The 26,064-nt window shown below is 47.0% G+C and overlaps 1 protein-coding gene across 1 annotated transcript in view; it reads left to right on the top strand.

Moving 5' to 3' along the window:
• Window positions 1-25,747, top strand: part of ece2b (endothelin converting enzyme 2b) — a 34,060-nt gene extending 8,313 nt beyond the window's left edge. The window contains exons 2-19 of the mRNA XM_084949853.1: window positions 8,259-8,345; window positions 10,875-11,010; window positions 11,500-11,715; window positions 11,889-12,013; window positions 13,193-13,339; window positions 13,576-13,641; window positions 13,727-13,915; window positions 16,966-17,108; window positions 17,959-18,073; window positions 18,694-18,804; window positions 18,898-18,996; window positions 19,260-19,337; window positions 19,712-19,815; window positions 20,932-21,042; window positions 21,440-21,507; window positions 22,047-22,237; window positions 22,315-22,410; window positions 22,703-25,747. Of these exons, the coding sequence (XP_084805979.1) occupies window positions 8,259-8,345; window positions 10,875-11,010; window positions 11,500-11,715; window positions 11,889-12,013; window positions 13,193-13,339; window positions 13,576-13,641; window positions 13,727-13,915; window positions 16,966-17,108; window positions 17,959-18,073; window positions 18,694-18,804; window positions 18,898-18,996; window positions 19,260-19,337; window positions 19,712-19,815; window positions 20,932-21,042; window positions 21,440-21,507; window positions 22,047-22,237; window positions 22,315-22,410; window positions 22,703-22,879 (2,259 nt within the window). The 3' untranslated portion in view covers window positions 22,880-25,747. The remainder of the gene's footprint in view (window positions 1-8,258; window positions 8,346-10,874; window positions 11,011-11,499; window positions 11,716-11,888; window positions 12,014-13,192; window positions 13,340-13,575; window positions 13,642-13,726; window positions 13,916-16,965; window positions 17,109-17,958; window positions 18,074-18,693; window positions 18,805-18,897; window positions 18,997-19,259; window positions 19,338-19,711; window positions 19,816-20,931; window positions 21,043-21,439; window positions 21,508-22,046; window positions 22,238-22,314; window positions 22,411-22,702) is intronic.
• The last annotated feature ends 317 nt before the right edge of the window (window positions 25,748-26,064 follow it).

Raw genomic sequence — 26,064 nt, 5'->3', positions numbered from 1 at the left:
CTATACAAATGCAGGCCATTTACCATTTATATCACTCTTTCTGGGTCACAAAATAAACTTTTAAGATATTTTCATGCGAGAATGTTTCTGTGTAAACTTCAAATATCTGCTCGATTCATCAAGACATCACATATTTGCACAAGTGCTCTGACGTTTTCGGAGATGCCTGTTACCCAATTCAATTCAATTCAATTCAATTTTATTTATATAGCGCCAAATCACAACAAAAGTCGCCTCAAGGCGCTTCATAGATACAGAGAAAAACTCAACAATCATATGACCCCCTATGAGCAAGCACTTTGGCGACAGTGGGAAGGAAAAACTCCCTTTTAACAGGAAGAAACCTCCGGCAGAACCAGGCTCAGGGAGGGGCGGCCATCTGCTGCGACCGGTTGGGGTGAGAGAAGGAAGACAGGATAAAAGACATGCTGTGGAAGAGAGACAGAGGTTAATAACAGATATGATTCAATGCAGAGAGGTCTATTAATACATAGTGAGTGAGAAAGGTGACTGGAAAGGAAAAACTCAATGCATCATGGGAATCCCCCGGCAGCCTACGTCTATTGCAGCATAACTAAGGGAGGATTCAGGGTCACCTGGTCCAGCCCTAACTATATGCTTTAGCAAAAAGGAAAGTTTTAAGCCTAATCTTGAAAGTAGAGATAGTTTCTGTCTCCTGAATCCAAACTGGAAGCTGGTTCCACAGAAGAGGGGCCTGAAAACTGAAGGCTCTGCCTCCCATTCTACTTTTAAATACTCTAGGAACAACAAGTAGGCCTGCAGAGCGAGAGCGAAGTGCTCTAATAGGGTGATATGGTACTACAAGGTCATTAAGATAAGATGGGGCCTGATTATTTAAGACCTTGTATGTGAGGAGCAGGATTTTGAATTCAATTCTGGACTTAACAGGAAGCCAATGAAGGGAAGCCAAAACAGGAGAAATATGCTCTCTCCTTCTAGTCCCTGTCAGTACTCTTGCTGCAGCATTTTGGATTAGCTGAAGGCTTTTCAGTGAGTTTTTGGGACTTCCTGATAATAATGAATTACAGTCGTCCAGCCTGGAAGTAATAAATGCATGAACTAGTTTTTCAGCGTCACTCTGAGACAGGATATTTCTAATTTTAGAGATGTTGCGCAAATGGAAGAAAGCAGTCTTACATATTTGTTTAATATGTGCGTTGAAGGACATGTCCTGGTCAAAAATGACTCCAAGGTTCCTCACAGCGTTACTGGAGGCCAAGGTAATGCCATCCAGAGTATGAATCTGCTTAGATACCATATTTCTAAGATTTTCAGGGCCGAGTACAATAACCTCAGTTTGATCTGAATTAAGAAGCAGAAAGTTAGCGGCCATCCAGGTCTTTATGTCTTTAAGACATTCCTGCAGTTTAACTCATTGGTGTGTGTTATCTGGCTTCATGGACAGATAGAGCTGGGTGTCATCTGCATAGCAGTGTAACTGTATGCTATGTCTTCTAATGATGCTGCCTAAGGGAAGCATGTATAATGTAAACAGAATTGGTCCTAGCACTGAACCCTGTGGAACTCCAGCATCACCGTGTTTTTTTCTGTGGAACACAGACGTCCTTTTACATGACAGCAAATACTAAACACACGAATCTGCATGATCAGTGCGGACTCCCGAGACCACTGATGCTTTTTATGGGGCTGGTTTCGTTTTTCCAAGACTCTGTCTAGTCTTTATAGGATAACTACATTTTCCACATGTACTAACACCTTGTAAAGGATATACAAATTCTATTTTCCAAAAGTAAAAGGACTTTCTACTAGTGTCTTAAGATTGCCAGCTGGTAGAGGAGGAGGGATAATCTGGCTCCTCTGTCCCCCCCCCCCCCCCCCCCCCCCCTCGGGGAGGACTGATGCATTATGGTTATTCTGTTTGCATCGAGCATGATGCGTATCATCGGGTGGAAAACCAGTCCAGCTGGTTCTTTGTGCACTGATTCCGAGTTCATGGAAAACAAAACAGTATGAAAGACTCAAAGAGTCGCAGCTTCACCTGGAAGGAGACGCGTTTGGAGCGCCGGAGTGATGCTAGCTTCCCTGAATTATTCCAGGCAAAGCTGTGGGATTTTGAGAAATGTTCAGATAATGAAGTCCAAACACAACCTCTGAGCCTGCGAGTCCGGATGCTCTGTCTTCTACACTAATGAGAAGAACTTTGACTTCTGTCTGTGAAGGTTCTCAGTCATCCAGGTCTGGACTTCTTCTCGGATGAGAGGTGAAACATCTTCAAGCAACTTAAAGAAGTCCAGACGCTTTTCTTTGCAAACTTTGACTTCTGTGAAATCAAAGCGAGTGCTGGATCATCTCTGTAGGTTCCCAGTCATCCCAGTCATGGTCTGAAGTCTGACGTACTTAAAAAAAGAAACACCTGGACTCCTTTAAGTCTGACGTTTCAAAGTGAAGACGTCTCCTGCATGAGGTGAAATCCAGCTGCTCTTGAGAAGCCCGGAGTCTGTGATGGAGGACGGTGCAGAGCGTCAGCAGACAGGGCAACGTGTCTGCACCAGAGATCAGATGCTTTTCACAGACATCTGCTTTTTACAGCAGTTCAGACGATTCGCGTGAATCCAGATCCTTTCAAGAGTGTCCAAATACTTTTGGGCTCGCTGGTGTCCTCGGGCGTCTGCTTGGTTCTGAGTAACGAGCAGCGATGTACTGGCTACTGTCGCTCTTGGATGTGGCGTTTTTCAGGCCCGTCAGCAGTGCCGAGATGAAGCTCGTGTTCAGGTGTTTGTACCTCAGGTCATGTGTTTGAGTACGGAGGCTGTGAGGGGACAAAAGAGCAGACTTCACATCCAGAACAGACAGACAGGCGTTACATAAGCTGCAGTGAACTCCATCAGAGCTGAATGGAGATGATTCACTGGCATTATTTAATTACACACACACACACACACACACACACACACACACACACACACAATGACATCAACCTCTACAGAGAGATATAACACACACTCCTGTCTCCTGTCTCCTAGCAACCCACTCCCCCCTCTCTCCCCCTCTGTGTGCGTCATCAATTAAAGAGAACAGAGCCGGATGAGAGACACTGACAGAGAGTGAGACAGGGAGAGAGAGAGAGACAGCCCCCGAGTGTGGGTCCCGAGGAAGGAAACAGTTGGAAACCTTTGGTTTCCTGTAGGACAGCAGGACCGTGAGACCGCGGAGCCTCCGAGGACAGACCGGAAGACGCTCCCACCCTCCGCTGACACTGAGACAGACCCGCTGCCGCGCCTCCTTTGTGACCCGCGGTGGGAGAAATCATCCTCAGAAGCTGCTGGAGCTCGCCGCTCGTTCCTGGGCAGCTGTTATTCTTCTGCCAGCTGGAGCGTATCCTCACGGCAAACGCCCGCTCTGAGCCGGCGCTCGCACGCTCGCGTGGGGTCGGCTGTTTGAGGTCGACTCGGATAAGTGTTTCCATGGTTACACTCACTCGGGCTCACACGGGCCCACGCTTGTCTGAAGCCATCACACTCGCCGACATCTAGCTTTTAGGAAAGTCCCTCTTTGTGTTGTTTCTGATTGAACCATCAAAGGTCAAAGGTCGTATCAGGGGGGGCTGGGGGGGCTGTTCCTTCAGGATACTTGCAAAAGTTGCTTTTGATGTAAGCGTAGGCCATGTAAAAGCGTCTGTGTGAAACCACGAGACGTGTGTGACAGCAGGTCTGCACATTCAGGTGCGACGCCCTCGGGGTGGTCGCAGCTGCAGACACGCCCCCTTGTCAGGTCTGCTCTTTAGGCCTCGCACTGAGCAGTTCTGCTGTCGGAGCTTTTGGCGAGCGGGCGGTTGATCCGTCCGAGACACTGAGGAACGCTGCAAGCTCGCACTGCAGTCACAGCGAAGCACCGCTCGTTAATCTTCCCCGACTCAAACGGGACATCGTTTCAAAATGAACTTCATGTTTTATTTATTAAGACATGAAACCAGCGGCTGAGTCTATAAAGTCATCAGCAAAGAGTTCACTGAGCTCAGAGATCAGCTGGTGCAGAGCCTGGTTTGGCGTAGACGTCAGTACAGTGAGACTATAAAGGAGTCGCCCTCTACGAGCGTGACAATCGGTTGATGCTGAAACAGGACGGCGGCTCTGGGGTGTGTCGGCCCTCAGGGCCCCCACCAACCTGCTCAACATATGCTTCATTGGCCCTGAAACATTCCTGTGATTCAGCTGCCACAACAATAAAGACACCCTGTAAAAATATCATATTTCACTGGAGTGTGACGAAAACCAAAGAGCTCAATGAAGTCAAACTACCCAAAAAGGAAAGAGTGCAGTGAAACCTTCAAACTTCAGCCCCCCCAGGGGCGGTCGCGCCCCCGCAGGCCTGAAGGGAAACATTTACTCAGCACAAACAACATGAAGCTCCACTTTGTGGGATTTCTTACAAAGTGGAGGGGGGTGAGGGTGGAGGAGGGGCGAGGGGGGTGAGGGTGGAGGAGGGGCGAGGGGGGCGTCTGCATAGTTTTGGTCAGAGTTCAGATCAGCTGTAAACTGTGGTTCAGACCATCATCATCATCCTCCTCACGCCTTCAGCACAGCTTCACTGCTAACACGCTAACAGTTAGCACTGCACACGGTGGTTTCCATGGCGCCCATAAGCAGTATGTGAGCTGGTGTTGTGGTGAAAACGGAGCGCAGCTGTTTGAGTTTATGTCTCTGCCCTGGTCCGGGATCAGCGCTCGCTTCTCCCTGCAGGGTGGAGCGCCGTGCTGTTTATGCTTCTGCCACACAATGAGCGAGGGGGTGGAGGTGCAGTCGGGGTGGGGGAGGAGGGAGAAGGGGGCCGAGGGTAAACAGAGGAAGTGCAGATTTGATCACAGTTAACTGTCTCCTCATGCTGAGCCCCGCTCTGCTCTCAGTTTGAAGCACGAGCTGCACGTTTCTCATATTTATTCATTTATCGCAGCACAAACACACAGAGTCCTTCGCAGGGACAGTCCACGTTCATCGCCAACGCCAGTCTGTGATGGTCTGAGAGCCCAGGACAGCAGCTGCCCGGCGGTGCTGGCTCTGCTTCGTCCTGTTTCTGGGTTCACGGTCCTCCGCCTGGCTCCTTCTCCGTGATGGAGCAGTAACCTGCACGTGTGGACGACGCCGAGCTGCTGAGCGTGGATGTTTTAATGTCCCTGCGCACAGAGATTCCTCCGGGTTCTCTGAATCCTCTGATGAGTCTTTGTTTTCATTGAGGACCATTATTCTGAAATTGTTCCATCTCCATTTCAAAATCATCAGCTGTTTTCAGTGCTGCTACGCCTGCGGCCTGTTTTGGCCTCCACACCAACACCTTTGAGACGCTTCAACATGGGCTGATATTTATTTGTGCAGCTCGACTCCTGACAGGCTCATGTAAACGCCACCACATTTCGCCGGGCTCGGCTCGTCTACGCCGGCTTCCCGTACGCTCCAGAATTGATTTTAAGATTTTATTGCTTCCCTCGTCCCTCTTTTAACTAAAAACACTCCAAACAGAACTCTAAGGTGATACGTTGCCTGTGTGATCGCTGTGCGTAAACTTCGAACAGTCTGCCTCTCCAGCACTCGGCATCTTTAAATCTGAAACATGATTGCGCCGTAGCTGTTACCTGTGACGCAGGTTTGTTTTGTTCTCTTTGTGTGTTTGCTGTGCTTTGTACAGCGCTTTGGTTTTTAAATGGACTTATAAATAAATCAAGTAAAACGTCTCAGTTTCAGTTTTCGACTGTGGCTTAAACAGAGTTTATCAGAGAAGTTGTTTCTTTAATTCTTGACTTTGATGGAAAAATGAGATGAAGGAAGGACGTGGATCAGATTTCAAACGTTGTCAGAGGAGCTGAGCTTTGTTAAACAGGCTCATCACAGATGCTTCGGCCTGTGTGTTCGGACAGTTGTGCAGTTACATACACATGTGGTGCAGACAGACGATTCACACTGAAATACAGAACATACAGAGTTGCAGTGACTTTAAAGGAAACCATCTGCTGCAAATGCATGTGAGCAAAGATCCAGCTGTTGCTGAAACAGATCACCAGGCTGTTTGCATCCTGCAGGGCATTTAAACCTCCTCTGTTAACACTTCAGTATATAAGTAGGAAATAAAACCATGTTTTCAGATCAATAATCAACTACATGAAATCATGATGAAGAAAATAAAAGCAGAGTTTGCTGGGTAACAAAGGCGGGCTCCTTATCGAGCAGTCCGAGTGTGCTGAAAGCTGATATCGCACGTATGAAGCAGAACCGAGCTTGTACGTCCCCGGGGCCCAGCGTGGCGTCCAGACAGCAACGGATGAATAATAAATGAAGTGCGGCGATCAGTGGAAACAACGGTGAATACAGAGCACAGGTTAACACTGTCACCAGCAGCCTTTCATTACTCGTCAGAAGCTTTCAGAGCGAGCAGCGGCGCGAGGACAACGCCGGGAACCAGAGTGATGGAGAGGAACCCCACCTCTGGTACCACTGTGGACACAGTGAACGGCACGTCCATCAGGTTGATTCTGTTCATCTGGTTTCAGTAGGAGAAAAAAAACGTCATCGTCAGCTGACGTCTTCAGTCTCAGCAGGTTTCAACCTTATAAACAGGACATTTGAACAATGACTGAAACCAGCAGCACTGATGAACAACGGGCTGGGAGGTCAGTTCATGATCATTAATATGCAAATTCTCATGACCACTGTTAAATCCAGAATTCAAAATCCTGCTCCTCACATACAAGGTCTTAAATAATCAGGCCCCATCTTATCTTAATGACCTTGTAGTACCATATCACCCTATTAGAGCACTTCGCTCTCGCTCTGCAGGCCTACTTGTTGTTCCTAGAGTATTTAAAAGTAGAATGGGAGGCAGAGCCTTCAGTTTTCAGGCCCCTCTTCTGTGGAACCAGCTTCCAGTTTGGATTCAGGAGACAGACACTATCTCTACTTTTAAGATTAGGCTTCAAACTTTCCTTTTTGCTAAAGCATATAGTTAGGGCTGGACCAGGTGACCCTGAATCCTCCCTTAGTTATGCTGCAATAGACGTAGGCTGCCGGGGGATTCCCAAGATGCATTGAGTTTTTCCTTTCCAGTCACCTTCCTCACTCACTATGTATTAACAGACCTCTCTGCATTGAATCATATCTGTTATTAACCTCTGTCTCTCTTCCACAGCATGTCTTTATCCTGTCTTCCTTCTCTCACCCCAACCAATCACAGCAGATGGCCCCGCCCCTCCCTGAGCCTGGTTCTGCTGGAGGTTTCTTCCTGTTAAAAGGGAGTTTTTCCTTCCCACTGTCGCCAAAGTGCTTGTTCATAGAGGGTCATATGATTGTTGGGTTTCTCTCTGTATCATGAAGCGCCTTGAGGCGACTTTTGTTGTGATTTGGCGCTGTATAAATAAAATTGAATTGAATTGAATTGAATCAAAGCCCACTGATCAATAACCATGAGTCCCATTCGCAGAGAGTTGGGAAAGGCTGCAATCACAGCATTTGGTGACAGATGTACCCTTAGGCCCCCTCCTCGATTCAGAGATGGTCTTTCCCTCCTTTCACTCAGTGCTGCTGGTTTCAGGGCGAACAGATGAACAGAATCAGCCTTTTGGGATTCATGTCTGTGAAGGTTCTCAGTCATCCAGGTCATCGTAGTCAAAGGAGATCGAAGCTTCTTCAGTTCTGAACTGAAGAAGCTTCTCGGATGAGAGGCGAAACGTCTTCAAGCAACTTAAAGAAGTCCAGACGCTTTTCTTTGCAAGCTCCTTTGACTTTTGGGATTTCCTTACCTGGATGATTGAGCGTGCATCAGGACATCAGCTATTTTTGTTCAGATTAAGTCAAATAAATCAGCCTTTTAGTGATCTTGGTGTAGAAACTGAGTTTACAGGTTTGACCTGTGGGTGTAGCGTGGACTCGCGTGTGATTCACTGAGTCCCACCTGTTTTCTGTGTGTGCACCTGTTGGTTCTTACATTTGTAATGAAAGCCATCCTTGAAACCCAAAGACAGGCTCCAGGGGACAAACATGTTTGTGACAGTTATCCTCGGTTCACGTCTGTGTGCAGCGTGACTGCAGGTCAGCTGTAACCCCACCCTGTCAGACGCTGCAGCAGCTGAGCCAGGCTGAGAGGCTCTGTTTTAATAAAGGTTGATGATCATTTGGCAGCGTTTCCAGAAGCTCTGCTCTGTGTTTCCGCCCCGCAGATTCAATTTTCTCGGCTGTTTTTCTTATGTATGCGTCAGCGTGCACATCTCTGACTGCCTGCCTCTCTCTCTACAGATGTCCAGCTATAAGCGAGCAACCCTGGAGGAGGAGGAGGTGTCCGACGTGCCGGCTGAGGCGGCCTCGTCTCCTGACAGAGTGGAGGTCAGTGAACGCGGCAAACACGTCACATCTACAGGAAATTCATTTTATTTGTAAAGCTCAGATCGCAGCGTCGGTCGCGTCACAGCGAGGTCGCGACCTCTCAGCGTTAGAGAGAGAGAGCAGCTCTGAGCGACAGTGGAAACCACTTTAAGCCTTTTAACTGGTCCCAGGTGAAGTCCCAGACCCAGTGGCATCAGTCCCCTGCATGCAGGCCTTTGCGGGGTCAGACTGAAAACCCAGCAGGGGCCCCGCCGTGTGAGTCCACCACCAACAAAGAGAGGAGCAGCAGGAGGTCTGGAGCTCCGCCACCAAGGCTGCTGGGGAACATTTTGGCAGCGAGGGGAGGACAGAGCGTTCAGACACAAACTTCTGGCCCCACGTCTGCAACCTCTTAATCCATCAGGCCTGTGGTGAACCGCGCAGGCTTCCAGTTACGTCACAGCGTAACCACGCACTAAACAAGCAGGATGTCTGAAATCACAGAACTGTGCAGGAGAACTGCTGCAAACATGAAAACCTCAGTGTGAAGCAGCTCTCTGGCAGCTCTGTGACGATCTCCAGGAACGGTTCTGCAGGAACGGTTCTCCAGGAGCGGTTCTCCAGGCTTCCTGAAGGACATTCAAAGCTGTTCTTTGCATGTTTCTGCGTTTGTTCTGTGCTCTGTCAGGATGATCCCACACGGCTTCAGTGGTGCTGAGGTCCACCATCATGTGCTGGACAGCATTTCCATCACCATGAAGCTGGTCCTCTGCTAACCAGACACAGCCCAGGCTCATCTGCTGAGGTCACACAGGTCAGAGTTCATGTTGCTGAAGAACCTACAGGAGTTTCTGACTACTGGCAAGCAAAGTATAAAAAAATGATTCAAGACTTTTGCACACGCTGAGCATTTATAAATCAGTTTAAAATATGTAACATTAGAAGGTGGAGACGGTGCGGCCTCATCGTTCGTCATTATCAGGATTTATTTTCGGCTGACATTTCGTCGTCATTACACTGTTACAGCGCTTGTCACCGATTGGCTCTGATAACTCTCTGATACTGAATGAGAAGAAAACAGAAATCGTGCTGTTCGACAGCCATGCTTCACGGGGCCAGTTTGCTGACACTCTTGCCGCCTTTCTTTCTGGCACTGTTAGCAACTTAGGCGTCCTCTTTGACAGCTGCTTTAAGTTTGACAGCAAGTATCCTCTGTAGTTAAATCTAGTTTCTACCAACTGCATCAAATCTCCAAGGCCAAGCACTACATACCACACAAGGACCTCGAGAAACGTATCCATGCTTCTGTGACCTCTAGATTAGACGACTGTAATCCCTTTACTTTGGTCTCCGCCCTTCTTATAGATTGCAGCTTGTCCACAACACTGCCGGACGCCTTCTGACTGGAACCACAAGGTTTGCCTCTGTCAGCCCAGTCCTTGCTCACCTGCACTGGCTCCCTGTCAAATACCAAATTGAGTTTGAAATTCTGTTGCTTACCTTTAAAATCATAAACAATACTGCGCCGTGCTACCTCACTGAACTCCTTAGTCCATATACCCCTGGCAGAGCCCTAAGATCATCAGGACAGTTACTCTCGGTTCAGCCTGGATCCTGGTAAAGACCAGAGGTGCTTCTGCCCGGCAGCCTCGAGCCTCCGGAACAATCTTCCTGCTGCTATTCGCGCCTCTGACTCCATCTATTCATTTAAATCTCAGTTAAAAACTCACCCGTTTGACTGAGCGTTTCAGTTAGTTAGTGCACTTCCCCCATGTTTTACCCTCATCTTCTACTAATGTCCCACTGTATTTACCTTATATTTATGAATACCCTGTAATTTTATCTTCTAAACGAATGTTTTACTTCTTATTTTGTCTGTACCCTTGGTTTTAAATGTGCTATAGAAATAAAGTTGTATTGTATGTAACCAAGAGGTTACACAATAATTATTTGGGGCATGAAACGGGAAACAGACTCTGACGACTCTGCGTTTGTGGACATTTGATCTGCAGCCTTGGTTTGTTAACTTGTTGCACAAATGTCTTGATGCATTCTCAATCATCCAGGTGAGTAACTACACGATGTGAACCAGCCTGAGGTCAGGCTGACCTGCTTCGTGTGCTCGAGCAGCCGCTAGGACACGCTGCAGCTCTCTGATTACTGTGCTGCGCTTCCACAGCAGCACAAAGAAAACTCATTCAGTACTTGAAGCTTCTGAAGTTGAAGGTGCTGAAGTAAACTTCATAGCAGCTCCAGTACGATCCTACAGGTGGCGTCGCTCATCCCTGTGTCCACATACATCCATGTATAATCCCAGTAAATGGTAAACAGACTTTTTCCTGATGCGTGCATTGTGGGACATTATCCCGACACTGTGACATGCAGACCTTGTGGTCGGCGCTCTAACTTCACCACAGCTCATCTCAAAACAGGATTCAGAGATTTTCCAGACTGAGATTTGAAGACAGTTTTCCTAAATGTGGATTTGAGCTTAAATATGACCATTACCTGGATCATGGATGGATGGATGACACCGTCTTTGTGTCTCAGGTGGGCTTCAGGAAGGGTGGTGTGGACATCCTGGGGAGGAGGACTCAGCTGGAGGTCCTGCTCTCGGTCCTGCTGCTGGCCGCCCTCCTGGCTCTACTGGCCTGCCTGGTGGTCCTGGGACTCGGCTTCAGCTCAGGTGATGTATCCCTCCTTCACTCCTCTACCTCCTTTTCCCTTCAGTTCTTGCCTCCTTTCCTTCCCCCTTTCGGTGACCGTCTCTTTCGCCTCTTGCTTCCTTGGTGTTGGCTTCTGTTGCTGCTCCTCCTTAACCTTCACACCTTTGCCTTTCCATCTCTGTGTCCTCCTTTCCTTCCCGATGCCCTTCTGTCCACCTCAGCCTTTCCTTTTTTCCTGTCTCCGCCTTTCCTCTCTTTCCCTCCTCACCCACGTTATGGATCGTTCCCATGCCTCCTCCTTTCTTTTGTTTCTTTGTCTCCATCTCTTTGCTTTTCCTTTATCCTTCCTTTCTGTATATTTATCTTTTCTGCCTCCATAATAACCTTCATGACGTCCTCCTGACTGTCCCTACGACGTCCCCCCCCCGCGCTGCCTCCTCACCATCTCTCATAATTACAACTCTTGTCTTTGACCTTGAGTTTTTTTTCTCACCCATGATGCTCTGCAGACAGTGGGCGTGGCCTGTGCCTGTCGGAGGCCTGTGTCACTGTGGCCAGTCAGATCGTGGAGGCGATGGACCGCAGCGCCGACCCCTGCCAGGACTTCTACCAGTTTGCCTGCGGAGGCTGGATGAGGAAGAACCCACTGCCTGACGGACGCTCGCGCTGGTCCACCTTCAACAGCATCTGGGAGCAGAACCAGGCGCTGCTCAAACACCTGCTGGGTACGGCGGCGGGCGGAGAGATGTGTGCAGAGACCATTAACTAGCTAATGGTCTCGCTGCTGGCTTCACCCTGTTAACACTGTGAAACTTTACCGTTAAAGACGAGCACACGGCCAGCTTTCTAAACGTGGACTCGGACTTTTTAGTTTACAAAGTTTGTTTTCATTCTTTAGAGAACGGGACGTTTAACGGCAGCAGCGAAGCAGAGAGGAAGACTCAGTCCTACTACCTGTCCTGCCTCAACACCCAGAGGATCGAAGAGCTCGGAGCTCAGCCTCTCATAGACCTCATCACCAAGGTACAGCCGGTCACCATGGTAACCGCATCACTCAGGCAAATTTGCTCCAAGTGTTTAAGGTTGGAGACAGAAGTGAGTGAGTTTGGAGGGTTTTTGTCCTGCAGAATGAAACGCAGGAGAAACGAGAGACTAACGAGGAAACAGAGACATTATTGTTTTCATCTCTTTACTGTAAAATGACTTTTTCTTTTGGACCCTCAGGATCTTTGTGGTTGGTGGTGAAAATCCTTTTTCATTCATACAATACTGAGGATATTTTGTATGTTATCATAACAAATTACCACAACGGTTTAATTTTGTGTTGTGACCACAGTCAAGCTGCTTAATCAAATGATCCCAAAGTAAAGGACATGGAGCGACAAAGTCCACACTCGGGAACGGGAACGTTGTTGTTCCATTTATTGCACATTTATCGTTGTAGCTCAGAAGCTTCCCAAATCAAAACGAAACACAGAAATCTGCACGATTCAACACAAAGTGTGTGAAAAGCAAACGTGTTATTCCATCGAAACTGAATGAACACTATAAACACGATTGTTGGACCAATCAGCGCGTTCTCGCTCTGCTACGACTTCAAACTTCCTGTTTGATCAGTTACAATAAAATGTATTATTATAAAATAATAGAACTGCAAGTATTACAGTAGTTTCACCTGGACCCTTTATCACAGGACTGTAGCAGCATCTTTGTGTTAAACTTTGTAATATTTGTTTAAAATCTTTAGTTGGTTTTATTCCAGTTTTTAAAAAAATAATTTCTTTTAAGCTTTTATTTTGAAGTAATCCTGTGCTTCCTTCCTGTGGGATGTTTCCTAATTGGAGTAAAATGAATCCTGGATGGAAACTTTATATGTAGCAAAATCAATAATAAAGTATCATCAGCGTACAGGGTTAGGATTCAGTCTGTAAACACAGAGAAGTGATAACGTCAGTGTTACGTTTTATTTATACGCTTTCATTTGTTTTTCCCACTGTCACCGAGTCCAGCTCAAAGAGGGAGCACCTGATAGTTGGGTTCCCTTTGCTGTCATCACTTTATCATCTACAGCACGTTGAACTTTAGGTTTGCCATCAATATATTTACAGGAAATGGGATTTTGGATGACGGTGTTCTGTTTAGCATCCGTGGATTTCCACGTTTCTGCTTTGTTATTCCAGTAAATATGTGAACTGTGTGCAGATTGGAGGCTGGAACATGACAGGCCCCTGGGACAAAGACAACTTCATGGATGTTCTGAAGGTGGTCTCCGGTCCGTACCGGGGTCAGCCGTTCTTCAGCGTCGGAGTCAGCGCCGATCCCAAAAACTCCAACAGCAACGTCATTCAGGTGAAGCAGAAACACCTGGTGACACATTCAGCCGATGATCCACTGAATGAACGTCTGTCTCAGTAAAATGTTTCCTCTTTAACTTAAACTATTTAATACTGTTTCATACTAGAATATTTATGCTTCAAGCTTCTGCAGACGTGTTTGCTTTTTGTATTTGTCTGCGACAGCAGAAAGAGAAGCTTTCAAATGACTTCTGTGCTGTCACAGAGTCACCGTGTCGATCTCTTCTGCAGGTGGACCAATCAGGGCTCTTTCTGCCATCCAGGGACTATTACCTTAACAAGACAGCCAATGAGAAGGTAAGAATACCTGGAGCGGTGTACCTCTTCCAGTGACATGTTGACTTTATTGAAGCTTAAATAGAATAAACCTGACTTCTTCCAGGTGTTGGTGGCGTACCTGGACTACATGGTGGAGCTGGGGATGCTGCTGGGGGGCGAGAGGAGCTCCACTCAGGCTCAGATGCAGCAGATTATGGACTTTGAGACAGGGCTTGCCAACATCACCGTCCCACAGGACCAGCGGCGAGACGAAGAGAAGATCTACCACAAGGTCACCATCGCGGAGCTGCAGGTGAGGCTGGCGTCCTGATTGGTTTCTGTGTCTGGTTACATCACGGCCCACTGTTACTGAAGGAACCTAGTGATGTTTGGCAAACATCTGAAAGACGTGAGGGTTCAGAGCCTCTCCTCCCACATTCTAGGTTGTTTCCTCTGAGGTTGGACAGGAAGTGAATCTTTACCTGTGTCCATCTGGCTCGTCACGTTTCTGTTTTGAGCCGAGAGCTGTCGTCGTTTGAGTCACGAGGTCTGAGTCTACGTAGAGTCGCAGATGTGAACGGAGGCTTCGGTTCTTCACTTTGTATTGTGTTTGATTGGCTGTCATGTTGTGAAACGGCGTCACATGTGCAGAATTCACTGTCAGCAAAATGTTTGCTGGAAATATTCAAAAAGTCACCGACAGGTTTAGAAAGTCAAAGAGCTTCAGAGACGCGTCGAGCAGACGCAACCTGACAGAATCAACATGAAAGCAGTTGGACAGAAGGTCAGAGGTCACGGGTGGCGGCTGTCAGGGGTGATGGAGACAAACGGACGGCCGATGTTCATCGGTCTTTATCAGTGTGACGCTTGCGTGCGTCCTCTTTCCTGCTGCTAACTGGGTTTGGGTTCATTTCCGACCTGAGATCAGATCTGATCTCAGGTCAGATTACAGCGTTTGTTCTGCGGCGCTCAGACCGTGCGTTTGTGTTTTCTCCTCGCGTTCCTCTGATGCGTCCTCCTGCCATCTTCGCAGTGGCCACAGTAATACAGCAGATGTGTTTCATCGTCGGCGTTGTGGCTCTGATGTCGCGGCGGCGCAGCCTCTCTGCTGCAGCTCTCTGTCCTCCAGGGCTGCAGATGCTTCGGGGGTCCCCATGGCGACCGTTGCCATGAGTCGTTGCTATGTGACTGCACCTCTGAGAGAGGGAGGGAGGTTAGATAACAGGTTATTATATAAACATGGTTGATGTGAAGATGGAGTAGACCTCAGCAGTCTGGACTCTTCCTCCTCTTCGTCTCTTTTCTGTTTTTTGCCACATTCATTTTAATTCTTTTATTTATTGTTTCAGATGCTTTGATTTTGCTTATTGAAGCATCTAAATTTATATTTTTTGCACATTTTTTAATAGTTCTGTGAAAATGAGACTCCCAAGAAGCTGATATATTTCCTGCAGAACAAAAGAACAAACTCTGCAGGCTGTACAGTACTGTGCAAAAGTCTTGAGTCAATGTAAATAGGCAGAGTGATTTATTGAAACATGAAATATAGCACATGAGACAAAAACAGAGTTTGTGCATTTCTAATGATCTGAAATTGAACGTTTGGTGTGAGCAGCTTCATCCTCAGCTCAGTGTGAGCAGCTCAGTGTGAGCAGCTCAGTGTGAGCAGCTCAGTGTGAGCAGCTCAGTGTGAGCAGCTCAGTGTGAGCAGCTCTCTGTGATGATCTTCAGTTCTCCAGGTTTCTTCTTTGGATGTTTCTGCCTTCTGTTCCCTGTCAGGATGAGCCCACACTGCTTCAGTGATGCCGGCTCTGGGCAGGCCCATCCCTGACCCATAGAAATGAAGCTGCAGCCAATCAAAAGCTTTCCTGTATTCGTGATGGCACTTTTCTGAGTTCATAAGTCATTGTTTTTAACAAAGATCTCCAACACCACCGACTGACACGCAGCCCAAACCACGACTGAGCCTCCTCTGTGTTTCACAGACTCTGTGTACTCAGTGAGTGTGCACAGGCCTGGCTGCTGCGTGTAGGTAACACAGGAAAGAAGGTGAAACTGCTGATTTGTGATCTGTTTATGTCAGAGATGCATCCGTGTTCCACCTATGCATTACAGTATTGTGGGGGTCTAGAGGCCCACTGCTGTAGCAGGGTGAAAGGCGGGGTACACCTGGCCCCGTCCTCAGCCCGTCGCACAGTAACGCAGAAACCCGTTGGTGTCCACGCCTACGGCCAGTATGGGAATGTCACGTAGCCTCATACAAGACGGACAAACCCAATGACCTCAGCCGGCTGGTGGATTCAGACCCTGGACCCTGTTGCTGTGAGCACAGCTGCTGCGCTGTACACAACCCTATGGTGAAGTCATGTTGTTTAGGGCCCTCTGCTTGTGGAACATGGCTGTGGAAACTTTACGTGGGCTTTGCTGATCGGAGAGCAAAACGTGTCAAAGCTGTGAGCTGCTGCTTTCTGTGCCATTGTCTTAAAAAAGCCTCCGCTCATTCGCTGTGGTGTGTTTCCTCCCCGCAGAGTCTCCACACTTCAGTTTTTGACTTTCTGACTGTTTGAAGCTGAAGCAAAGCAGACAGCAGGGATTAGCTTTCCATCTCTGCATCTCCCCCCCATCTCCCCCCCGGGTGGTGCAGTCTGCTCCCACACTGAGGATTACTGCTGACAGGCAGGCAGCCCTGCTAAAAGCCCCACTGCTCTTTCTCACAGACAAACAGGAGCTGCTAAGTTTGAGATGCGCATGAAGTCAGAGCCACTTTGCCTGTTCGCGAGTCAGTATTTGTGGAACATAACTCCAAATTATTTGTGCAAAATTTGCCTGTTTTTCATAGCGCAAATTTAAAATATTTGCTAATTATTTTGATTTTATTTTTGCAACTAAGTAGTAAGTTGTAAATCGAAATGGTATTGTTTGGGGTATTTGGGGTGGTAGCTTGGGTTATACCTGGTCTCTAACCCCGGCAAACACAGAGGGCTCGAGTGTAAGGCCTTTATATGCAGTGCAAACTGACAGTGTGTCTACACCGTGTGCAAGCAAACACACACGTGTACATACGTGTGAATGCAGATGTGCCTGCTGGTCTGCAGTGTCAGACTCTTTAAACACACTCTGATGTCTCTGCTCGATCTTCGTGGTTATGTTTTTTTATTCTTTCTGGACGTTAGCATCTCCTTTGGGATTCTCTGTTTTACTTCCCTCCTTTGTTCTTTTCCCAACACTGTTATCCTCCTGACTGGCTTCACCTGCGTCTCCTTGTCCTTCTTCAGATGCTCCTTTGTCTCATTTTCCCCGCTGATTGGTTCATTGCTGGGGTCAGTTTTATTGTGATGTGTCCCGATGTCTCTGCCTTTCCAGCTGCTGGCTCCAGCCATCGACTGGTTGGACTACCTGTCGTCCTCTCTGTCTCCTCTGGAGCTAAACGACACCGAACCTGTCGTCCTGTATGCCAAAGAGTACCTGCAGCAGGTGTCGGAGCTCATCAACAAGACAGACCGCAGGTCAGCCGCTATCCACTGCCCCACCCCCACAGAGGTAACACACAGGTCTTATTGACATGAATTGTCAGACTGTGCTGCTCTCATGAATGAAGTGCAGGTTTGAGCAGCTCCGTGACTCTCACTCAAAGTGAGACTCACATCACAGACACAATTAATCATTAACCAGCCAAATTTTTTGTCAGGTAAATGCATTAAAAACCTTCACCATCTAAAGCTTAAATAGGTGAACAACAAAACAGTAGTTAAGTTGTGTGAAGTATACCCACCGCTGTGAAGGCGGACATTTGAGCACAGGTGTCTGTGGGGACTGACTCACTGCTGCAGCCTGAGAAGTGAGAGGGTTAACTTTAGAAATATGCGCAGATAAAAAAGCCAAATCACACACCAGCTAAAGATACGGAGCTTAATAACTGTGAAACAGAAACTAGGATGAGTACGATTTCTAAAGGAATAAGTTCTCGAGTTCATTTTTAAAGAATGAACGTCAAAAAATAATCAAACACTTATGTCTGTTTATGTGCTTATCCTACCTCTGCTTGCCCTGCCCTGCTTATCCTACCTCTGCTTGCACTGCCCTGCTTATCCTACCTCTGCTTGCCCTGCCCTGCTTGCCCTACCCCTGCTTGCCCTGCCCTGCTTATCCTACCTCTGCTTGCCCTGCCCTGCTTATCCTACCTCTGCTTGCCCTGCCCTGCTTGCCCTGCCCCTGCTTGCCATGCCCTGCTTGCCCAGCCCTGCCCTGCTTGCTCTGCTCTGCCCTGCTTGCCCAGCCCTGCTTGCCCTTTCCCTGATTGCCCTGCTTATTAAATCTGCCTGGTTGGTGTGTAATGAGAAGTGTGTGTGTCTCCAGTCTGCTGAACAACTACATGATGTGGACATTGGTTCAGAAGAGTGTCGCCAGTCTGGACCAACGCTTCGAGAATGCTCAGGACAAACTGCTGGAGAGTCTTTATGGGACCAAGAAGGTACAGAAGCTTCAAATACTACTGCCACTGCTGCTGATACACACATTAGTGTTACTACTGCTGCAACTGGTAATCCTGCTAATGGACCAATGTGTGTTTGGGTTATTGTGTTTCTGACTGGGACTAACGCTTTCTTTTTCAACTCCTTAAACTGATGGTGCATTCAGCTGGTGTCAGAATAACTGGAGTTGTAAGTTGCAATATGGTGTTTGGGTTCCAACCAGTCGGTGCCCTTCAAGTAGAGTGACCTCAGTTAGCTAGAATATCGTTTATTTCAAGGAATGCTTAAAACAACCTGGAAACAGCGATCAGTGTGTTGTTTAAACATTCTGACGATAAAATACTGTGCATCGTGTTTAAAATTCATATTGTTTTAATGTTACAACTTAGACACACACGAACACAATATTACACTTAGTTTCATGTGTTATGCCAAGGAAGGAAGTGATACCTTAGTTGGAGCCAACTGGTTCAATCATTCAGGACTGGTTTCAACAAGCAGCTGCTTCTTTATGCTAATACCAATCTGTAGCAGGTTAACTGCTTCTAACTGGTTGTGGACTCACCTGCTCTGGTCTAACTGGGCCTAGGAGTTTGTAACTGCATGTGTTTTGTCGTAGTCCTGTACGCCGCGCTGGCAGACCTGCATTGGGAACACTGACGACACCCTGGGCTTTGCGTTGGGAGCGCTGTTTGTCAAGGCAACTTTTGACAAACAAAGCAAAGAGATTGTGAGTCACTGAGCCGGCCCTGCCTTCGGAAACTTCGTCATGAGGTCTGATTGAGGTCTGGTTAGTTTGAGCTCACTCGCTCATCTCTTACAGGCTGAAAAGATGATCAACGCCATCCGGTCAGCGTTCAAAGAAGCGCTAGACCAACTCAGCTGGATGGACGACCAGACAAGACAGGCTGCAAAGGACAAGGTCCACACAGACACACAAACACAGCGCATACGCAACTTAAAGTTTGTACCCTTGGGGTTTTGAAATGTAGGAGAAAGAAAATGTTGGTGGTGGTTAGGTTTACAGATGGGTTAGGCTATCTTAGTTGAGCTTAAAGTGCCCGATATCCCATAATATAACAGTTTCACTGTAAATAATATCAACAGCACCAGGAAAAGAGGCAGAAAAAGGCTGAAAATTAGGAAAAGGGTTAAAGACCGATTTGTCTGTGTGCTCCTCGTTAGGCAGATGCAATCTATGACATGATCGGCTTCCCAGAATTCATCCTGGACTCCAAGGAGTTGGACGATGTTTATGACGGGGTGAGTGAACACTGCTAAACATCGCTTGGTCCTCTGCAAACCAACCCAAGTAAGTGATGGTGGCTATCCCGCCCTTGCTCCCAGAGAGCCAATCAACAGCCAGACCAGGAAACACGAGACGTCACAGGGCTTTGAAGTGGCAGCACCAAGAAGTGCTCCAAGAAAGACGACTGGTGGTAATCAGTCGTCTGCACAGCACACACTGAGGGCTGAAACACTGTGAAAGCCGTCCTAAATCCGATTTAGGACATTTGCAAATAAATGTTTCCTGCAGACTCTGAATGTCAGACTCTAGATTCACGTTTGGGTGGTGCTGTGCTGCCCCCTGCTGTTCAACTTAATATATTCTAACAGCTTGGGTCTGTGTGTTTCAGTATGAAGTGTCAGATGACAGCTTCTTCCAGAACATGTTGAACTTCTACAACTTCTCCGCTCGAGTGATGGCCGACCAGCTGAGGAAGACTCCCAACAAAGACCAGTAATGCACACGTGCATCAGTGCACACAGAGGTCACTAATACACGCCGACATCAGGAGGCGCAGCTACACAAATATACAGGCGCACACGTCCTCAGGGGTCGTACTCACAGTGTAACGCAGTGTAACCATCAGTTTACATTATTTATATTATTTATTTTTTATATTATTTTACCAATTTAAACCTACACATCAAAGACTTTTAGTTAACAAAATGGCAGGACAAGAGCTCGCATTACAAACAGGGGCTGATGGAGGATTTTCACTATTTTATTTATGAGCTCAGAGGTAACTGTGCACTCAGTCTGTGGAGCTGATTATGAGACTTAAGTCACAGTTTAGTTTCTCATGTGCACGTTTGGGAAAATGAATTGGCCGGCCCCGGTAAAGGTCAGAGGTCAGGTCTCAGAGAGAGCACACCTGTGGTTTAAACCTGACTTATTTGTAATGTGAGGTTTTAAACTGAAACAAATGCATTTCTCCCGTCGGAGTCTCGTATGAACGGTGTTACAGAAGCGCTGAAGATAAACACGGATGAGGTTTCCCGGTCAGGGACAGTCCTCCAGGTGACACCGAGCTGACTCTGACTGGTAGTGAACTACGCTGATGCTTCCGTCAATGTGTTAAACCGCGGCTGTAGGCGGGCTGTGTAAAATACCAGCTTATTCAGTATATTTGTATCATCTGTGTTTGGTACAATTCGTCGTTGATGACGAGATATCCCAGGACCAAACAGGATGGATGTACATGAGGCTGACATTGCTCCTGTTGGCGCTGATTTTTGCAAAGGGGAGAAGTTATCTTTGTAGTTTAGCGCAGAGCTAATCCTGTCATCAGATGGACTGATCATAAGGCCCACACTGTTTTGCGCATATGTGCAGAGTCATGGTGGTTTTTATAGATCTACCAACAGATTAGCTGGTGTTTGTGCTGGAAGAGCAGCTCTGGTTCACATCACAGCTGGTCAGTAACTCGTCTTTGCTGACACTTTGCGAATACGATCCCTGAACATTTATACGGTATGGCTGGACCGCAGATTAACTCCTCTCCCTCCCCTTCCTTTCTCTCTTCCTCTCCTCCTCCTCCCAATCCTTTCCTTGTTTCCTGTCCTCCTCCAGATGGAGTATGACTCCTCCTACAGTTAATGCCTACTACATGCCCACTAAGAACGGCATCGTCTTCCCTGCTGGGATCCTGCAAGCTCCCTTCTACGCCCACGACCACCCCAAGTCTGTTTACCTCAGTATCTACCTGTCCATGCGTCTGCCTGTCTGTCTTTACATGTTCTTTTCTTCAGCTTTCACACTCTTCAGGATGCTGTTTGCTCTTATTGTTGTTGTAATGAGCTCTGCTGACTGTAGGGGGCGCTGGCAGGACTTTAGACTTTCAGTTTGTGGGTGTGGCTTAAATCATCACTGAGTTTGGGCATAAAGTTCTGATTAAGTGCTGATCCGGTCATCCGCACCATGTATGTGTGTGTACTGTAAATATATAAAAATACTAATTATAAACTTTATAAAACGTGTTTTTTATAAAGAACTTCCAGACAAATCGCAGCTGGCTGTTTCTGGACTCGGTGTGTGGGTAAACGTTTTGACTGCTGTGTGTGTGTGTTTGTGTTTTCAGGGCACTGAACTTTGGTGGAATTGGGGTGGTGATGGGCCACGAGCTCACGCATGCCTTTGATGATCAGGGTGAGTTTCACTCCAGGTCATATTTGATTCACTGCACTCGGTGTGGGCGTGACGGTGTGTTTATTCTGAATTGGGATGATTATTAACTGACGGCTGCAGACCTGGCGGCCGACTGTCGTTCCTGTTGTGCGGCTTTGAAGTCTGATTGAAGTCGGCTGCCCGGGGCGCACATGCAGCTGACGTGTTGTGATGTAAATCCAGATTTGTCCACGTGGTCTTAAAAACAGGCAGGCGTGGGGACGGACCCTCACGCTCACCGCTGGACTCATAGATCTGGGTTAGATTAGATTAGACATTTGAGGTGACTAAGGAACCTGTTTGTGTGCCAGTAATTCCATAATTTACCTCAAAATGAACTAAACAAACCTAATGAGCTGGAACTAAATCATGTTTAACGGGAGCTTAAAACAGGCTCAGGCTCCAAACTGCCACAAAAGCAGGAGCGTGAAACATTAAACAATTGGAGAACCACAGACGGTAACCCTGATTACCTCAGGAAAGTACCAACACAGCTGCAATGTGGTCCTTGTGTCCATCAGGTCGTGAGTATGATAAAGAAGGAAACTTGAGGCCGTGGTGGCAGAACTCGTCCGTGGAGGCGTTTCGTCAGCGGACCGAGTGTATGGTGGATCAGTACGGCCGCTACACCGTCAACGGAGAACACATCAACGGAAAACAGACACTCGGAGAAAACATCGCCGACAATGGGGGGCTAAAGGCCGCGTATCACGTGAGTAGGAACACAAACCGCTGCAGCAACAGGTCAACACCTCCCACTAACCCGCGTGTTCATGTTTTCCTCCTAAGGCCTATCGGTCATGGATCCAGGGAAACGGAGATGAGAAAAGACTTCCTGCTGTCAACCTGACCAATGACCAGCTTTTCTTCGTTGGATTTGCCCAGGTGAGACGCTGCAGACAAACAACGAAGCTCAGCTATTTGTTTTTTTCAGTTAGAGATCTAGACCGCCAAACCTAAATGGGATTAGTTCATTCAACTCAGAAAATGTCAAACGCCATCCGTTTCCTGTTACCGCTGGTGTCCCCCAGGGATCTGTCCTCGAACCTCTTATAATAGTCATCTACTTCCTGTTGCTCAAAGGAAGTAGATGATTGTGAGACATTTAATTTAAAAAATGAAAGAAAATGCTGCATCGAGATTTGTCCCTTCTCAGATTTCTGTTCTGTTCTTTTAGGTGTGGTGCTCAGTTCGGACACCAGAGAGCGCTCACGAGGGCCTCGTGACCGACCCCCACAGTCCTCCCCGATACAGAGTCATCGGCACGCTCGCCAACTCTCCGGACTTCAGCCGCCACTTTAACTGCCCCGAAGGGACACCCATGAATACGGGGAAGCGCTGCGAAGTCTGGTAGTCAGACCTGAAAGGACCAGCTCGGGGTGGTGCAGGAACGGGGGGGGGGGGGGAGTCTGTTAGCTGACGGGTTGACGGGCTCGTTAGTGTCTTAATTAGAGTTCAGGTTCTTTCATGGGGTGGGGGGAGCAGGTGTAGTCTTCAGCTTCAGTTAATCTGTAACTTGGTGACGATCAGACTTACTTCCTGTCTGGAAACTAAACGGACTCGGTGAACGTCACACAGACACGAAGGACTGACGAGGAAGAAGAAGCCACGTGGGCGATGTCGATGATTCCTGCTTTTATCACGTTATTGATTCATAGTGTTATTAATGGGCTTTGGTTTGCGTGCGTGCGTGCGTGCGTGCGTGCGTGCGCGTTTTGTCCGTTGTGTGAAAGAGCTCTATTCCACCCCCTACGACATCACTGTGATGACCTCATACAAAGTTGAACTGTTACATAATCAGTCATGGCTGTGTGTGTGTGATTGGCCACTCAGTTATTGAGGAAGCTGTCGTCTGATTGGCTGGGAGGTTTTCAGTTTTAGGGGTGTGGATTAGGATTAAGGAGAGGAACGAGGGTTTTGTGGGTTATTTATGAGGTTTTAAGCATTTAAAACACTTTTTCTCAGATTTATCTCCTCGGTCCGTTTCTCGTGTATATAATCTGTCAGAAATGTCGAAATTGAATCCACGCTGTAACCACTGTTTTACGCTAAATTAAGACAGACGTGACATATTTTAAAAGGTTTTCCATCATTTTGTAATTTATTACAACCCTTTAATGAGTCTGTCGAGGATTGCCTTAAAGCCAGCGTTATCTTTAGGTAACACAGAGCATAGCTCACCTTCCAGTTTGCACAGTTTAACCGACTCACGACGTTAGCGCTCTGCAACCACTAAGTAACACACTGTTATCAGGAGACACAGCCTCACTTCCAGGTAAAGACCAGTGTCAGTGAATCAAACAGTGAGTAGAGAGGAAACAGCTTAAAACCAAAACCTGATCCTAAAACTGAGTTTGGAATTAAAATTTCAAAATAAAATGCCCTCCAAGCACAATCCTGTCTATGGTCTATCTCACGAAAATAGATGATTTATTTGCAGTGTTTTGGTAACTCATCTTTATCAGGTAAACGGTGAACCTCTGAACATCTACCACAGCGGTCTGGTTCACATGCAGCTCCACGTCACCAGTTTTCACCCATTTGCCAACAAAACAACTTAAAACAGAAGAAGTGGGAAATATACACTGGTGGGTGAAACTGGAGGTGTGGAGTGTGTGGTCCGCTGGTGAAATGGTGGATATTAAGAGCTTAGTGACACAGGAAGTAGTGGAAGTCAATCAAATTTCCCAGTTGTATTTGTTTCTAATGTTTTATAATAACTCAAGTTCGCTGTTTCAAACACTAGTTATAGAAAGAATGATAAATATATAAAAGTATAATGAAGTAAAGCTCACAGGACTGCATTTCAGATACAGTTTGTGCAACCGGTGAAAACACAAAACTGGAACACTTTATAATGAAGCTAACATTTCCAGTCACAATGAAACTATAAAACTAAAACATCATCTCCACAATGAGCTAAGAAGCTCCACATACTCCTAATATACTAGTATAGATGTCAAGCCACATGCAGTCATGTTTGTAGCCTTTGGATTTTTTTATTATTCTGTATTTAAATGATTTTCTATAGTTTTAAGCCATTCGGTGCGCGGGGAATGTGATTGGCTGTAAGCTTGCTGATGTAATGGCTTCTCTTGTCACAAACCATTTGCCTGATCTTTGAACGAGTCAGTGAGCAGGAGTCTGTCCTTGAAGCTCTGCATCGGTCTTTCCCACTCTTTCATTTTTTGAAATAATCGGCTGCTCACTGAGCTCGAGGTCTGATGTGATGTGAAGGTGGCGTGAAGTTCAAAATGAAACTTTTGGTGTATAAATGGGTTCATCATCAGACCTCGGCAGTAAACAGCTGGACCAGGAGTGGGATTACCTTTAGAAATACTCAGAGTAAACATAAATATGAGAGACAGACTGTTGAAGTTAAAGATCCAACACACGTTAAACCTTCATTCGTTAAAGAACTGACGACTTGGTACCTCAGACTTCATTACCAACGATTCCTTAAAACATGGCTGAACTTTAGCTCCCGCCCAGTGCAGGTACATGACTCTGACGACAGGTGGCGCTCTCGGCCCGCTCACCTGAACCACAAGCTTAATATTCACGTTAAAGTCAGTGTTGTGATAATAACCATACACTGTGTATTGTCAGTGTTTGTGCATGTGTGGGTGTGCGTTTGGAGTGTGTGCCGGCTTCGCCTCCCCCTATGACATGACCGTCCAATCCGACGCAGCTCCCGTGTGTGACGTCTTTTGTTCTGCAGAAGAAGAAGAAGCTGCCTCCGGCGAAAGATGTGTCTGGGTGCGTTTGCGTGTTCATGTATGTCTATTGTTGTAAGGACGATTAAAAACGTTGGTTCTCCACTTTGGGACAGATTTCCTGAGACCCTTTAGAAGCAGGGTTAGGTTATGAGTTGGGGGGGTGCATCGCATCTACAAGGGTCCTTGTGTAGGTAGATGCAATGAAACAATAGACTGACAAGTGTGTGTGTGTCAGGAGTCAGAGCTGTGTAATAATCTGTGTGTACAGTAAACAACAATAGAGCTGAAGTAGAAGAAACTCTGCTCATTTTAAACTCTGTGTCTGTCCTGAAGGGGGCGTCAGTGCTCGTCCAATCACAAGGCTGCGTGGCAGGTGGCTGCTGTGGGGGAAAAAACACCTGAAGTTTTATCTGCTTTTATTTTATTGCCCGAGAATGTAGAGAAAAGAATGAGAAATGTTTTCTATCAGGCTGCAGAAATATAATAAACACTGAACACACTCAGCCACACAGTCCTGCTCTGTTATTACAAGGAAAGGTGGAGCACGGGTGGGGGTGCATGATCGCTTTGGCTCCACCCAGCATGTGAGTGTTTGAATGTAAGCTTGTTTCTTTTACCTTCTCTGTAACACGACTGCTGACGAGGATCAAATCAATCAATTAGAAAAGGCACTATTGAAAGTTAATGGTGTGCTGTCCTCACCCTCAGGTGTCTGGTTTTCACCAGCGAGCTAACAATGCTCCAGTAATCAGACTTTTTTTCCTTTTTTGTGCTGATTTATTGAATAATGGCCTCTGACCTTCTCTTTGACCATTGTAAA

This window comes from Perissodus microlepis, chromosome 14 (genome assembly GCF_051167445.1).
Source record: "Perissodus microlepis isolate ML-2025 ecotype Zambia chromosome 14, ASM5116744v1, whole genome shotgun sequence".
Lineage (NCBI taxonomy): Eukaryota > Metazoa > Chordata > Actinopteri > Cichliformes > Cichlidae > Perissodus > Perissodus microlepis.
The sequence above is the reverse complement of the archived record's forward strand: the minus strand, read 5'-3'. Positions and strand labels throughout refer to the sequence as shown.